Raw genomic sequence first — 14,710 nt, 5'->3', positions numbered from 1 at the left:
ATAAAACGATAAACGACACTATAAAAAAATGTTATGTAATTGCAACGTAAGCAGCAGTGCGTCTATTTTGATCTAATTAATTAAATTTCTGTTATATAAATATCGAATCTGGGACGAAACTTGTTTAATTATTCTAGTTGTAGTAGTATAATTTTATAATGATAGTTGTTAAAAGTCCCATTAATAGATAAGAAAATGACAGTAATATACATAGTTAATAAACATTATAATGTATAATAATGTAATAATGTATTAAGTAATATATACAATTTAAAAAGTAATTATTATTACTTAAAAACATTTATATGTGTATGCTTCTATGTGAAATATAGACAATATATATTTTTATCACATAAATACATTATATATATATATATATATATATATATATATATATACATACACTTTTTGTACAAAATGACATTTTTGCCTATTAGATATTTTTCTCAAATCTCAACAATTTTTTCGTCAACCCCAAGTTTCCGTTTGATAATGATTGTTCTTCTCCAAATGTTTAATAAATGTTTCTGCTTGTTCCTTTGTCATTTTTCCAATTTCTTTTGTTAAACTAACGAATTCGTCACGCACATTATCTGGCATATTTTTAGAATTTCCTGCTAAATAAATACTACCATTATTTTCTAAAAACTGCCAGCACAGCTCTCTTTGTTGGCGGATAAGATGTTGGACATATCTGAAAAAATATTGAAAGCATAATTAAGAAAGTTAGGATTTGATTCATTTATTTTACAATCTTTTTATAATTAATTTCAAAATAAATTCTATCTTATATAATAATAATTATCTTTAAATTTATTTTGTATTTGTGAAATAATAAAAATAATTTGAAGAACAACTTATTTTAATGATTTACATTTTGTGATGCTGATCTCTGGAAAATGCGCAAAATACTTTCAGATTATTTTTTCTTGATAATCGTTCAAAATCTTCTCTACAGTGATAATCCTTACTTTCATTTCTACATCCAAAAAATAGGATACATTCTTTTAAATCTTTTCCTTTTTTCACTTTCTCTAAAAGCAAAGCTCTAAATGGAGCCACTCCAGTTCCAGGACCAATCAAAATCATCGGCTTATTATTATCAAATCGAAAAGTGCCTTTCTGCAGCCAAAATATCACTTTATCATTATTATTTAAACTTGCCAACCACTTTGAACATAACCCAAATCTCGGTTCCACCAATCTAGTCTTAAATTTAACTATTGCTACTAGAACTTGTATTCTATTTGGAGTATCTTCTAAACTGGAGGCAATGCTATAAGGACGTGGCTTTATGGGTGACATGATTTCAAACAATAATGTAATGTTTAATTTACTGGTCGTGTGAGGGAAATCTGTAAGGACCTCCAAAACATTTCTTCTTGGCCTGTTTATATAATCATAAAGCTCTTCTTGGCCAATTGGACTGGCAAATTCACATAGTTTTTCTTTCTCCAATTCATTTTCGCTGATAAGAGATAAAGTATGCATGGTAGATCTTCGTGGCTTGAAATTCAGATCCCAATATTGTTCAACAATTTCTCCTAAAGTTAAATTTTGTTTTAAAATAAATGGAACCTTTATCTCTTTCTCCGATACTTGAATTATTGTATCTGGAAACAGTTTTATATCGTGTTCGTGTAGTATATCAAAAAACCGTTTTACTTGTTCTGTCGTATTCTTCGGTCTAATGTAGATAACGTCTCCAGGGTCGTAATTAATATTATTCGCTTCGATTGTTATCAATCTAACATCTTGAAAGTGATCTTGGGAAGTAGTTCTTATATTTTCAACTATCGTTCCTATTCTGACGTCGCTATTGATGAATGTTTCTTGTGCATAGATATCAGTATTTAAATGATATGGAATGTCTAATAACTGTTCGTCAATACGTATCGGATTTGATTGATTCATTTCTATTATTGAAATACTATATCTCTCAATTATCAAATCTTCTTTGTTTATTTTGTCCTCTACAGAAATTTTGAAAACATTTGCAATTTCTTCCCACAATTTTTTGATCCAAGGATCGATCACAGCATCAATTCCCAAATTATGCTGATCATCGGCAAGTCCAATGGGTAATAATTCTTCGCCACCTAATTGCACGAGACGTTTATTTAATTTCTTCGCAGCAAAATTGAATTTTGTATAAGAACTATCGCCCAATCCAAGTACGCTATATTTCAGATTTTGGAGCATGGTTGTTGGGAGAGTCTTGCGTAACAGATGTCTCCAGAATTGTTTCATGTTGGCTGGAGGGTCTCCTTGTCCAGTCGTTGCGACAACAAAGATAATCAATTGTTCGAAAGGGAGATTTTGAATGTCATAGTCATTCAGAGATGATACTATGCTTCGCAATCCTTTCCTGTAACATTAAAAACATACATTATATACTTCCAGTTTAAAATTGGAATGTTATACATGTTTTAAACTTTAAAATATTTTTTTCTATTTTTTACATAAAGAAATAAAATAGAAAGAAATAAAATAAATTCATAAGGAAACTTTATTCATATACGGTGTAAATAATCAAAATAAAATATCATTTAATTATACAATTAAATGACTTAAAATAAATTTCATATGTATAAAAAGTGAAATATTTTTTTTTCTCTGTATTCATTTCTGTTTTATTTATTTATTTCTTTGTGTGAATGTGTGTGTGTGTGTGTGTGTGTGTAAAATTGTAAATTATTTTGAATAACATAAATGTGCCAAAAAGAAAAATGATACTTGATGAATCTTCGCTGTTAATTTCGTCTTTAAAAATAATGTTAGATAGAAAAAAAAAAAATATATATATATATATACAAGTATATATATATATATAATATATAAAATGAAACTAATTATATAAGAAAAATAACCGACATTAAGGATAAAAGTAAATCACATCTGTTAAAACATCATTTAAAGACATGGGGTTCGCGTGCCAGAAATGTTCTCAGAGGTTTATGTGCCAAAGAGGAACAACAACAAACCTTTTGGCGCTCTTCCAAATTTGTTCGGCAACATCTTGAGCGGTTCCGGTCTCGCTTCCGTATAACACCCGTATCACCATTTCATCCATTTTCGTCATTGTGATTCTTTCACGTAATTGAATAAGTTTTTCGGCGATGAGAGGCAGTCAATATTACTGAAGTATCTTAGTAGTTTTATTGATTCGGATGATGACGTTATCATGAGCAGATGACATAAAGTATGTTCTTTTTAGCTGTGCTGAGTTATACTTTGCATGTTTAAAATAAAACATGATTCTGGCATCGAAAATAAAATGTAATGTTGCTTCTTCAATTTATTTGAAAGTCAGATTAGCGTCTTAGTTGTAACTTATTATAATATCCAAATTAATTGTGTTCAGTTGAAAATGAATTCTTTAAGATTTAATCACTCCTTCAACTCAAATCAAATCCTCCAATTGTGTCAATTAAAAACTCTATAAAATAGAACAGATGCTTATATTCATCACATACATTAGTTGTATTTCCTATGTTTCATTAATTTTCTATGATTGTTATTTTAATATAGATCTAAAATGTAGAAAATCAGAGCATTTATAATAAGTAGACTCGCTTTAAATGCTGTAAAGTAAAGACCTATGGATATAATAACAAATTTATATATTGGAACAACGTAGAAAAACCTGTGACATTTGCAATAGTTAACCGACAGGTTTGAAACAATCTCGTGATGTCGTCAATGAAATGTCAAGGAGAAATGATGTTAAGTGGTCCCAATTGGCAATGGATCCGAGATATTTATAAATAAAAAATAACCTCGCAAATGATCGATCACGCCAATGCGATCTTTCTCATTTTTCGAGGAAAAATTCAGATTCAGTTTCAAAACTTATTGCAAAAAGTAGTCGAATAGAACGAAAGTCGTACAAATCCAAAGGTGAACGAGCAAATTCTATTCGCATGCATTGTTCATGTGGATCAGAGTTAAATCATCAGGATACGTGCAAAAACTCGAATCAGGTGTTGCTTGTTCTTTTATTAGAAGTTTCGTGGTGCACTGTTCAGGATGTCAAAAGCGAGAAGATGTCTCTTGAACATTTTTTAATGGTTTCAATTCTGCGGAAAAGATACGACTATACTTGTAGTCGCATACAATTTGAGGTTAGGTCAGCCTTGTATGATGTAACGGGATCAACAAACTCAGCTGTGAACACTGACGTCATTCATGTGATCCAGGATAAAGCAAAATCTGTGGATTTTATTTTCCCAACGAGATTATCACTGTTTATCGATAAACTTTGATCGCGTCTCGCGACGAACACGCGGAGTTTTAATGTTAAGTTAGGTTTTCTGCCAATCATATGTATCAATAAGAAACTTTTCGATCGTACTCGACATTTGATTTGTCCTGACCAGATTATCGCGAATTTATCTTCGTAAAGAGAGAAAAAAAGCGTAAACACGGCGAGATGATCGGCGAAAACTGAAGTTAGATTAGGTTAACCTTGCATGTTCCTGACAAGGGGACTAGGATCCAGCTCCAGTGATCGAGCTGACTGTTGAAGTCATTGAAATTACATTCCTAACGAAAGACTGGCGATCCATTGGCGACTTCATTGCCGCAGAACCCAGATGGAACGCAAAATTGGAGGTTAGTGAAAATTTGAGGTTAGCCGCGATTGCGCGTTATTTCAAGCGTTGTACGCGGCATGCGCACGCGCGCATGCTTCCGTGACGTAACGGTACGCTACGGCGTGAAGGGGACGAGAACTGAGGAGCGCGAGTGGTTGGCAGTACTGGTACCCGTCTGTTTGCGGATGACTGTCAAAACCTACTTCCGCGGCCAGCGAGCGAGATCGCCGTCGTCGTCGTCACCGCCGCTGTCGTATTTGCGGAGCAGTTCGCCAGCATCGGGTGACAGGCAGAGCAGCACGCTGTGGAGCGCGCGCGAATGCTCGCAGACGATGTCGTGACGCGGTGACCAGCGGTGACAGCGACTCGCGCTTCTCCTGTCTTCTACCGTGTCTTCAAGACGAGAGAGAGAGAGAGAGAGAGAGAGAGAGAGAAAAAGGGGAAAAGAGAGAAAAAGAAGGAGGGAGACATCGCTACCGTTGTCTTTCTCTTTGCTCGTGTCCCGCGTTCCGATTCCTCGTCTTCGTTCTCGTCGTCGTCGTCAGTCGTCGTCGTCGTCGTCGTCGTTGTCGTCGTCGTCGGATAATCCCGAAGGAAGAAAGGGCGCTCGCGAGATTGATCGTGCGCGTGTACAAGCACGTACGTGTGCGTGCGAGTGACCGAGCTTAACCTACCTGTCCGTTCCCGCGAATGCGAGCTGATGCGAGCTGTGCGCTATGAAAACTGCGCGCTCGCTGGTGCATGAATAGTACATGAGTCGACTGGACGGTGCCGATCTGAAAAATCTCTTATGGAGGATAGTCGAGTGTGATGGTAGCTGGCAACGTGCGAAGCTCCACAAGGTGGCACGGGATATAACGCCAAGGTTACCAGTTTAACTGCTTAGAGATAGTTGCGCGCCTTTTGACCGTCCAAAAAATAACACTAGCTGCTCGATCTCCTAAATTTTTGTTATTTCTCACGCTCGTCGAGAGACTTGTTGATGGGAGAACTCGCTTCTCATTCCGCCAGGTTAGGTTTCTAGGGGACGCGAAGAAGATATTATGGGAGATCGGTCACGCGGTTCTGCGTGTTCAGTGTTCACCAACTTCGCGAAATTTGGGTAGAAAGAGCGACGCAAGCATTCCAATTTTGAATATTCAAAGTGCGTATATGTACCTGCTTTCAAAGTCATTAGAAACAATCGTACAACCACTTGTATAATGATTATGTTTCTAACAAAAAGTCACGTGCAAAAATGTGATTAAAAAGATCAAACTTACTCTTTTGCATTTGAATATTCAACTTTAAATATTCCGAATGTCTGTCCTTTTACTTTGTACTTTGTATATTTTAATTTTGTATATATATATATATATATATGCATGTACATTTAAATGTTTTCATTTCAATTGTGCTTTTTTTGTGTTTTCTACATTTTAAAGTAAGACATAGACTAAAAGAAGAAAAAAAGAGAAAGAAGAAAGAGATAAAGTGCAATTAACAATTACAAAAAACATAACTTATTAGTGGATGTTTTTTCCTTCACTTTGCTTTTTCTTTCTCTTCATAAAGATATCTTACTTTAAAATTTATTCTTTTTCACATTTTCTATAAGATTTTTCATCTTTTATTCTCATGTAATTTTAGTTCTTTTTTAATATCTTTAACTTTAAGAAAAAAACTTTAGTTCTTCCAATATCTATTTAACTTTTCTTTTACATACTTAGATAATATATTTATCTCATTTTGAAAATGCAAGAAGTAGTATAAGTCGACACAAACATTCTTTCTTGATTCCATGAATAATAAAGACAAAATTTACTTGTGTCGACTTTTATTACCAAATAGACAGCATCCATTGCTTTTAGTTATAGGAACAATAATATAAAACATTTTATTATGTCATACACATACATATATATATATATATATATATATATATATGTCTTCATTTATATTTTTTACAATATGTTTAATATAAATATTAATATTTTTTTCAGGTTCTTCCACCAATGTCTACATTGGCACATCTCTAATAGCTTTATTTAATTACAATCAATCATAATGCTAATCACATAGCGTATACTGGGCTATAAACCATACTTGGTCACAAATCTCCTATTTGGTCTCAAATAGACTGCGCTGCGCAGCATAGAAAATTCAACTAGGATATTTAGAAAAATATTTAATGTCTAGTGCACATTTCAACGTCATCTTTCAACTTTTCTTCCGCATCGAGAAATATTGCATCCCTCGCAACAACGAGACCAAAAGCTCCATCAATTAATTTCTCCATCCATTGAAGATGACCAGCAGACTCGAGGAAACAGAGCAGAAATGGACTTGCGAATACTGCACTTATGAGAATTGGCCCTCTTCTTTAAAATGTACCATGTGCAGAGGTGCCAAGCCTCTCCTGGGCGAAGATATTTATCGTCTTCGAGATCCTAGCCCTCAAAGAGGTTCCTCCAACGTCGCTTCCGGTCCAGTATCCCAGATAAGCCCTACGGATAATTTCACCTCGCAAAATTATAGCCAGAATCTGCCTTCGGCGGGAAAGTGGGCTTGCAGCATGTGCACTTATCTTAATTATCAAAATACAACGCGGTGCGTACAGTGTAGCAACCGGAAACCGGTTAATCAGTCTGTCAATTCATTAGCATCGAATCTACATGAACATTTAGCACCACTGCGATTGGCCGATGGACCACCAAACTCGGGATCGAATTCTCAATTGAATCCCTCGCCAATTAATCTCCATCCGGAAAGATTGTACAATATGCATCCAGAAAAATGGTCCTGTCATGTATGTACTTACGAGAACTGGCCCAAGGCAACTAAATGCGTGATGTGCGGTCAACCGAAGGAGAAGGATAGAAGGGATAAGGGGACATACGGAAATGTAGGAGTGATTTTACCGAGTCCCGAAAGAGAACATAGTCAACGAGGTTTACCATCGCCCCCACATGCACCCTATATTCATCAGACACAAAGAGAGGATAATTTAGCGATAGGAAGGAGGTGATTAAATCAATATTTTATATTTCACTGCAGAGAAAATATACAAATTTTATTTAGAAGAAATATATTTAAAGATTAATGATATCAAGTTCAATATTTTATTTTAAGTACACATAATTTCTGACTATATTTTCTTGAGTAAGTTTCAAATATGCGTTATTATAATATTACATTATAATATTATATTATAATATTATATTATCAGAAGAATATAATATTCTTCTGTTAATAAATTTAATTCATTTATATATAACTTATATTTAACTTTTCAGAGGCCCACATAGGTATGCAGAGAGCCGAAATGATAGTTTGTCAACTCCTCAATCTCCCAATAACTGTGATTATGAACGTCGATTGAAGCAGTTAAGACGCCACACTGATTGGTGTTGGTTAAACGCTTGTCTTGGTATTGTAGAGGGTGACAATACTCCTGTTGAAGCTTACCTGGCAAGCGGTGGCGATCCTGCCCGCCAATTGACGCATTCTGAGGTCTTGCTCCTCAATAGAAGCAGCGCGTTTGACGTTGGGCACACTTTGGTGCACTTGGCTATTAGGTAAACATAAATAATTTAGATAAATACTTCCATAAACCGATACTATAAAATACGATTCTTAACATTAATAAATTAATATTTTAATTGGGATTTTTCTACAGGTTTCAAAGGGAAGATATTTTAGCAACATTGCTGTCGCAAATTGAAGGTTCAGGTTCAGGGGTGAAAAGAGTACCAAGTTACGTCGCACCTGATCTTGCAGTACAGATTCGCCGACATGTCACTAACAGTATACGCTTACGCAAGGGCTCATTCCCCTGTTATTTCGTTACCGATATGGCAACCTTCGCATTGCCAGCCGAGGTTACTATGACATATATTACAATTTAATATGTACATACATTTTAATATAAATTAGATGAAAAGTAAATGTTTTAATTCCTTAAAGTAAATATTTTTAAATAATAAATAATGTTTGAACTTGCTCAAATTTAATTTCTATTTGAAATAATAACTCGCTGAAAAGTGATTATATATAAAGAATATATATGTATACAACACACGCGCGCGCGCGCGCGCGCGCGCACACACACACACACACACACACACACACACACACACACACACCACACACACGTGTATGTTTATATTTGAAATAGATATATATTTTTAGGTTGAAGATCTGCCGAGTATTGTACAAGAGCAGATGCTAGAGGAATTGTTAGATAAGGAAGCTCAACAGCAATTGGAAGGCGGTGGTGGCGAACCGCCAGCTCTAAATTGGTCTTTAGAAATTACTGAACGATTAGGTAGTCGTTTACACGCACTCTGGAACCGATCGGCCGGAGATTGTCTTTTAGATTCTGCTATGCAGGCTACTTGGGGTGTTTTCGACAGGGACAATGCTCTAAGGAGAGCGCTTGCTGACACCCTACAACAAGCTGGACAATTGTAAGATTTGCAATTAATTAAATATATTGTAATTTATATTTTAATCTATAATTTAATCTAATTTATTCAATATAAATACACACACACACACACACACACACATTAAAATTTGTGTGTAAATAATGAATAACAGTCAAATTCGTAATAAATAATAAAATAATAAAATAAAAAATTAAAAAATTAAAAAGTTAATTAATTTTTCAGTTTATAATAGGTGCCTTCCAACAAGAGACACACATGTGACACGGCGCATCATCCTTGTTGTTCGAGAATATTAAATAAGGATGAGATGATCACTGTGTTGTACTGAGTCGCTTGTTGGAAGGCAATAATGATCAGTAGATTAATTGATGGATGGAGTAACAATAATAAAAGAAGAAAATGAATAAAATTGTAAAAAAATTATTAAATTATTCTTAAAAGAGTGAAAAATAATTATATAAAAGTTCATTTAATGAATAAATATGTATTTTTTATTTAGTTAGACTGAGTTTCATGTATTTTATATAAAATCAATTTCCTAGCTTTTATCCTCGTTGGAGAGAGTATGAAGCCTCGCAAGCATCTAGGATGTTAGATTTCACTTTAGAAGAAACACAATGGCAAGAAGACTGGGAAAGCTTGTTAGCAACGGCCGCTCAACCCGGAAGCGCGTTAGAACAATTGCACGTGTTTGCCCTTGCCCACATTTTAAGACGACCCATCATAGTCTATGGAGTTAAATATGTTAAAAGTTTTCGTGGTGAAGATATAGGTAAATTTAAAAAAAAAAGTACTGTTTTTTTGCTTTTATTTAGTAATAAATCACTATAAACTTAATATAATTTTCTAATTTATTTGTTGATATAAAATCTTTAAAATTTTAAATCCAATTTTAAATCATTTATCTTTAGCTTTTTAATTGTTTACTGAACATTTATGTGATTATATCATATTAATCCTAAATTCATAATTTTTTATTATGAATTAGGGTTATTATATTTTAATATTTCTAAATAAATTAGTTGTAACTTAAATTCAAATAGTAGTTATATTTTTTATATATTCATATATACAACACTTAAAAAATTTTATAATATTTTCTTTAAAGCTTTAAAGATTTTTTCAAAAACTCAAGATTCATAAGATTCAAGAAATTCTTCAGAAATCTTTTCTACGATGGAAAGAATTTTTTTTTAAGATATTAATTATTTCTGTTATTTTGCAGGTTATGCAAGATTCGAGGGTGTTTATTTACCACTATTATGGGAACCCTCATTTTGCATCCGTTCACCAATTGCATTGGGTTATACCCGTGGCCATTTCACGGCGTTGGTTCCAATCGAGCCATATGCCTCGTCCAGAATACCTCCCCTCGCGACCCATGGGGTAGTGAGCGGGAACAACAGTCCACTCGAGCAGCTACAGATTCAAATGCAGACCACCTTTATGCCACTAATGGATCGCGAGCATAAGCTTCTGCCAATACACTTTCTCACGACGGATGAAATCGGTCGTGAGGAATCAATTTATAAAGAATGGTTGGATGTATGCAGAACAGAGGGTGGAATACTTGTAGCACAGCAGAAACTTCACAAAAGACCGTTGCTCGTTGCGCAGATGTTGGAAGAGTGGTTAAATCATTATCGTAGACTAGCGTGAGTGCTTTATAATTTTCTTGAGCCGTGTTAAAGAAATCATAACTGTAATATAATGTAATTTAAAAGAACAATTTTAATACAAAGAATGTAAACTAATTAAGATTATACAATGAACGCGATATTAATAAGATTTAGATAAATAATTTTCTTTCTCTGAATATTGCAGTCAAACTAACGAGGCACCCTTCTCGAGACCACCCACATTACAGGATTATAGTAGCGATGGTGATACCGAAGATGAGTAGTGCAGTAATTTTAATAAGAAAGAAGTGTTGCGACTGACATGAGAAGCATTTCCATTTCTCACAAGTTTATTCTCGACCGAAAATTATAAAATGGTTAGTATTATACGAAAACTACGTGAATGCCGTACTTTCATGAGTAACTCAATATAGAGAAACTACTACGTCCATACACTGGCAATGTACTATTTAAAAAATTGAAAATGCTGTTACATCATTTTGCAAGCAAAAATTGTAAAATTTGAATTAAGATTTACGAAACACTAAACCTTTATGCATTGATTATTGAGTTAAAAAAATTCTTTTAATGATTAAATTAGCATACGTTTGTTAGAAATGTTTAGAATTATGATAAACAAATCAATGCCAATTGTAAAAATCTTTTTTTGCGGAAACAATTATTTTTATTACATCATGCTGATGTTAATACAACTTAAGAAAGCTGGTGTAACAATTTTTTCGTGATAAAAAATGGAAAGAAAATACTAGTTTAATTTCTTGATGTGGAAAAGGGAATGTTGAATACATTATATATAAGTATGAAGATGTTTAAACAAGACATAAGTGTTATATAATTCATTGCCAGTGACGATGAGCGAAAGTGGGAAACATTGTCGTTTGTTACACATTATCGAATCGTTTTGCATAATAATAGAAATTTAATTGTTAGGCTATTGAAAATAAAATTTTTTCACAGATAGTTTGTAAAAATATAGTCTCGGAGGAGGAAAACATTTAGAACTTTCTCTTTCGCAAAATATCGCGAAATTTTGTGGAAATGTTCGGACAAGTTTTTGAGCGTTTGTTTGTCGCGTTCCATTATAATGACAAACGAAATAATAAATGTGATTTAATGGCAGACTTTTTAGTCTATTTTCCTCTCTTAAAAGAAATAACTTATAATAGATATCAGTAATTTTTTAAATTTTGAATAATTAATTCCGACATATAATTCAATTAAAAATTAATTATTCAAATATTGATCGATAATTGTAAAAGTTTTCTATCTTCAAATGTAAAATCCAATAAGTAATTGAGCTTTAAAGATTAAAAAATTTTCGTAGATTAGAATTTGATGTAAAATATTATTCTTCTTACTTTTGGAGTTAATTTTTTTCCAAAAATTTTTTACTTTAATTTTATATATTTCGAATAAAATAAAAATATTTATTTTAATGGAGACTAATATAACTTTTTCTTGGCTACAAAAATCTGCCACTAAAGATTGATATAAAACATCTTGTAATGATATGAGTTCTGATAATATATATATATATATATATATATATATATATATATATATATATATATATATATATATATATATCCGAGACACGATCCTTAAGGATAGTAATCTAGAAAAGTCAACAAATTCCGTGTATAATCGTCTTTAAGTCGTTTCACTTGTTATACTTAGAGCTGCGTTAAAAAAATCATGCAGCCAAACACAAACAACGATCTGTCCCCTTTTTAATGATCGAAATCACGCGTTTATCTCCAACGGTGTGTTAATAGGGAAAAAAATATTACTAACGGACTTGTGAAAAAATTGTGCTTTTTGCTCTATAAAGAAAAAAAATATATGGTTTAATTTTTATGCGTGGGGTATAATATATTGTTATTCAATAATAATAATATATTACATTTTTCGCGTAAATGTGGTTCGTCGTGTTAAATATTATAGATAACACTATATGAACTTTTATAAGAAGCGATGAAGAAGAAATTAAAGAGATGAGCACATATGTTTGAGCGTTAGAATTATTATTGAACAGCCGATATACACACGTACTCATTCACTCACACATCTAAGGGCGCATTCTAGCGAACGAAAGAGCGATTGTAACAAATCTTTAATCAAAAAAGTACAAAATCGCTAAAAACATTTCTTCGGAAATGCTTCTTCATTTTTTCGACATAATAATAGTTTTCATTTCTTACTATTTAATTCCGATAACAATAATGTAGCGTCTAGTCTTTTTGAATATAGCACCACATCGCGTTTTTTTTTCTTTCTTATGAATTAATTATTACGCGATTGAAAGTCACGTGATAAAAATTAATGAAGAAGACTCGGAAAAATCGAAATCAGATCAAGAAACCGATGTAATTCTGTCGGATTTTGATTTATCAATTTTCGAAATAGATCTCGGAATTAAAGAAAAAAGAAAATCATTAAATATGAAATAATATAAAATGTAAAATTTTGAACATGATGTGATATGAAAAAGATTGTATTATTATTATTAATTTCGACTTATTTTTGTTTTATTTTTACGCGAAATATCCTTTTTTCCAGTTATCTCACACTTAATCCTTTCATATCCTATATATTTGTACAGATTAAAAATTAAAAAAAAAAAGAAAAAGATTTTAAATAATCTAATAATCACGGAGAAATTCGAATTCAAAGAAGAAGCTCGAAGTTTAGCATAAAATATTGGAACAGAAATTGTATATAGCTCTATATGAATTTCAGGAACATTTTGAAACTTTATTTTAAGTCATTTTTATCTTATTGTACAATCCCAAAAGTAAAGTCGAAATATTCCTGCAAATAATCATTATTTTAACATTCTGCGTTATAATTCAAATTTAGATTTGTCTTGTATTTGCTAATCTATGAAATCATTACTTTCAATATATGGTTTATAATTAGTTTACAAAAAAATTAAGAGAACTTTTTCTTTCTATTTAAATTACGAAGTTATTTGACCTAATTAATAATTTCTAGTAACATTTATTTATTACAAATGAATTATATATATATGGATTATACATTATGTAAATAAATTAATTCTTTTTATTTTTCAGAAAAAATAAACTTTATGACGAAGGTTATATACTTTTGTTACGAAGTTTTCGACTGAATTCACCGAAATTATATCGGTTTCTGGATCCCTAATTTTCGAAGGGGACAATAGGTATAAGTCAATTGCATAGTGTTCTGTCTGCGGCAGAAGCGAGGCTTATCGCTCTATTATTGTAATTGTTAATATTATATACATCGACAATCGTTATTGTTATGATCATTATTACGATCATTGATATAGTTCTGTGACTTACAAGGTCCATTTTTAGTACGAAATTGTATCTTTAGTATGTGAATTCTTAAGTTTAGACTATATTTATTGTAAATCTTTATTGTAAAAATGCGATAATGCTGGCTTCTGCGTAAAAAAAAGAAATGAAAGTAAAGAGTTTTTCTCCCCATTAATCTTCGATATTAATTGTTATTAATAAAATCAACTTTTTAAACGTATTTATCATTAATAAATGTTATTATTTTTCTTTTATTTCTAATTATCTAACAATTAGAAACTATTATTTTATTGATAATTAAATTTCAACATAAATTATTTATTATTAATAATAATTGATATCGAAAGTTAATTCTGAAATTAACACTTTTAATTAATTTATTCTCAGATTAATTTTCGATGAACACGGCAAGTTTTTTCAGCAAAGTAGAAAAAAATGTTAAAACATTAATAATGTTTGATGGGGATATGTTTTTTTTTAAGCAAGCATAGTTTTCTCGGTTTCTTGTTGCCAGAATTTATTCTTGGCAGGTGATAAAGTATAGAGAGTTTTAAAAGTCTATTCTCTAATCGGAAAGCAGAATAGAGAAGTCTATAAATATATAAATATAAATATTAATAGAGCACATCTATGAGATATAAATATTATATGAGATAATATATCAATGTACAATAATTCGAAAATAACGATTTATTATTATTATTATTAATTACTATTACCACGATTCTAACGATTATTATAAA

The 14,710-nt window shown here is 31.9% G+C and overlaps 2 protein-coding genes across 6 annotated transcripts; one reads left to right on the top strand and one right to left on the bottom strand.

Annotated features, from left to right (window-relative positions):
• Positions 1-107: 107 nt before the first annotated feature.
• On the bottom strand, positions 108-4,600 carry LOC147910048 (NADPH-dependent diflavin oxidoreductase 1-like). Of its 3 annotated transcripts, none has more exons than XM_087405062.1 (4): positions 4,468-4,600; positions 2,985-3,439; positions 875-2,368; positions 108-694 (listed from the first exon to the last, which is right to left on the bottom strand). In XM_087405062.1, exons 2-4 carry the CDS (start codon positions 3,080-3,082, stop codon positions 469-471), a joined length of 1,818 nt encoding a protein of 605 aa, XP_087261188.1. In that variant the 5' UTR covers positions 3,083-3,439; positions 4,468-4,600; the 3' UTR covers positions 108-468. The 3 variants fall into 3 exon arrangements, with proteins under 3 accessions (XP_087261188.1, XP_087261186.1, XP_087261187.1); XM_087405060.1 differs by having other exon boundaries at positions 3,647-4,528; XM_087405061.1 differs by having other exon boundaries at positions 3,891-4,528.
• On the top strand, positions 4,530-11,021 carry trbd (ubiquitin thioesterase trabid). 3 transcript variants are annotated; one of them, XM_087405058.1, is made up of 9 exons: positions 4,782-5,460; positions 5,607-5,739; positions 6,578-7,598; positions 7,871-8,152; positions 8,254-8,455; positions 8,766-9,043; positions 9,568-9,797; positions 10,251-10,680; positions 10,850-11,021. In XM_087405058.1, exons 3-9 carry the CDS (start codon positions 6,883-6,885, stop codon positions 10,926-10,928), a joined length of 2,217 nt encoding a protein of 738 aa, XP_087261184.1. In that variant the 5' UTR covers positions 4,782-5,460; positions 5,607-5,739; positions 6,578-6,882; the 3' UTR covers positions 10,929-11,021. The 3 variants fall into 3 exon arrangements, with proteins under 3 accessions (XP_087261185.1, XP_087261184.1, XP_011053490.1); XM_087405059.1 differs by lacking the exons at positions 4,782-5,460; positions 5,607-5,739 and adding an exon at positions 4,530-4,614; XM_011055188.2 differs by lacking the exon at positions 5,607-5,739.
• Positions 11,022-14,710: the final 3,689 nt, after the last annotated feature.

Source organism: Acromyrmex echinatior, chromosome 4 (genome assembly GCF_024713525.1).
Source record: "Acromyrmex echinatior isolate Ae372 chromosome 4, ASM2471352v2, whole genome shotgun sequence".
Taxonomy (NCBI): domain Eukaryota; kingdom Metazoa; phylum Arthropoda; class Insecta; order Hymenoptera; family Formicidae; genus Acromyrmex; species Acromyrmex echinatior.
This window is presented reverse-complemented; position numbering and strand designations above follow the sequence as displayed.

Bases quoted from the DNA above. Each gene is read 5' to 3' on its own strand.
- LOC147910048 (XM_087405062.1), bottom strand. From the start codon at position 3,082: ATGACGAAAATGGATGAAATGGTGATACGGGTGTTATACGGAAGCGAG. The intron at 2,369-2,984 runs GTTTGTTGTTGT...TTAATGTTACAG, and splicing joins ATTTGGAAGAGCGCCAAAAG to GAAAGGATTGCGAAGCATAG. The intron at 695-874 runs GTAAATCATTAA...ATATTTTTTCAG, and splicing joins AGAGATCAGCATCACAAAAT to ATATGTCCAACATCTTATCC.
- trbd (XM_087405059.1), top strand. From the start codon at position 6,883: ATGACCAGCAGACTCGAGGAAACAGAGCAGAAATGGACTTGCGAATAC. The intron at 8,153-8,253 runs GTAAACATAAAT...ATTTTTCTACAG, and splicing joins TTGGTGCACTTGGCTATTAG to GTTTCAAAGGGAAGATATTT. The intron at 9,044-9,567 runs GTAAGATTTGCA...TCAATTTCCTAG, and splicing joins CTACAACAAGCTGGACAATT to CTTTTATCCTCGTTGGAGAG.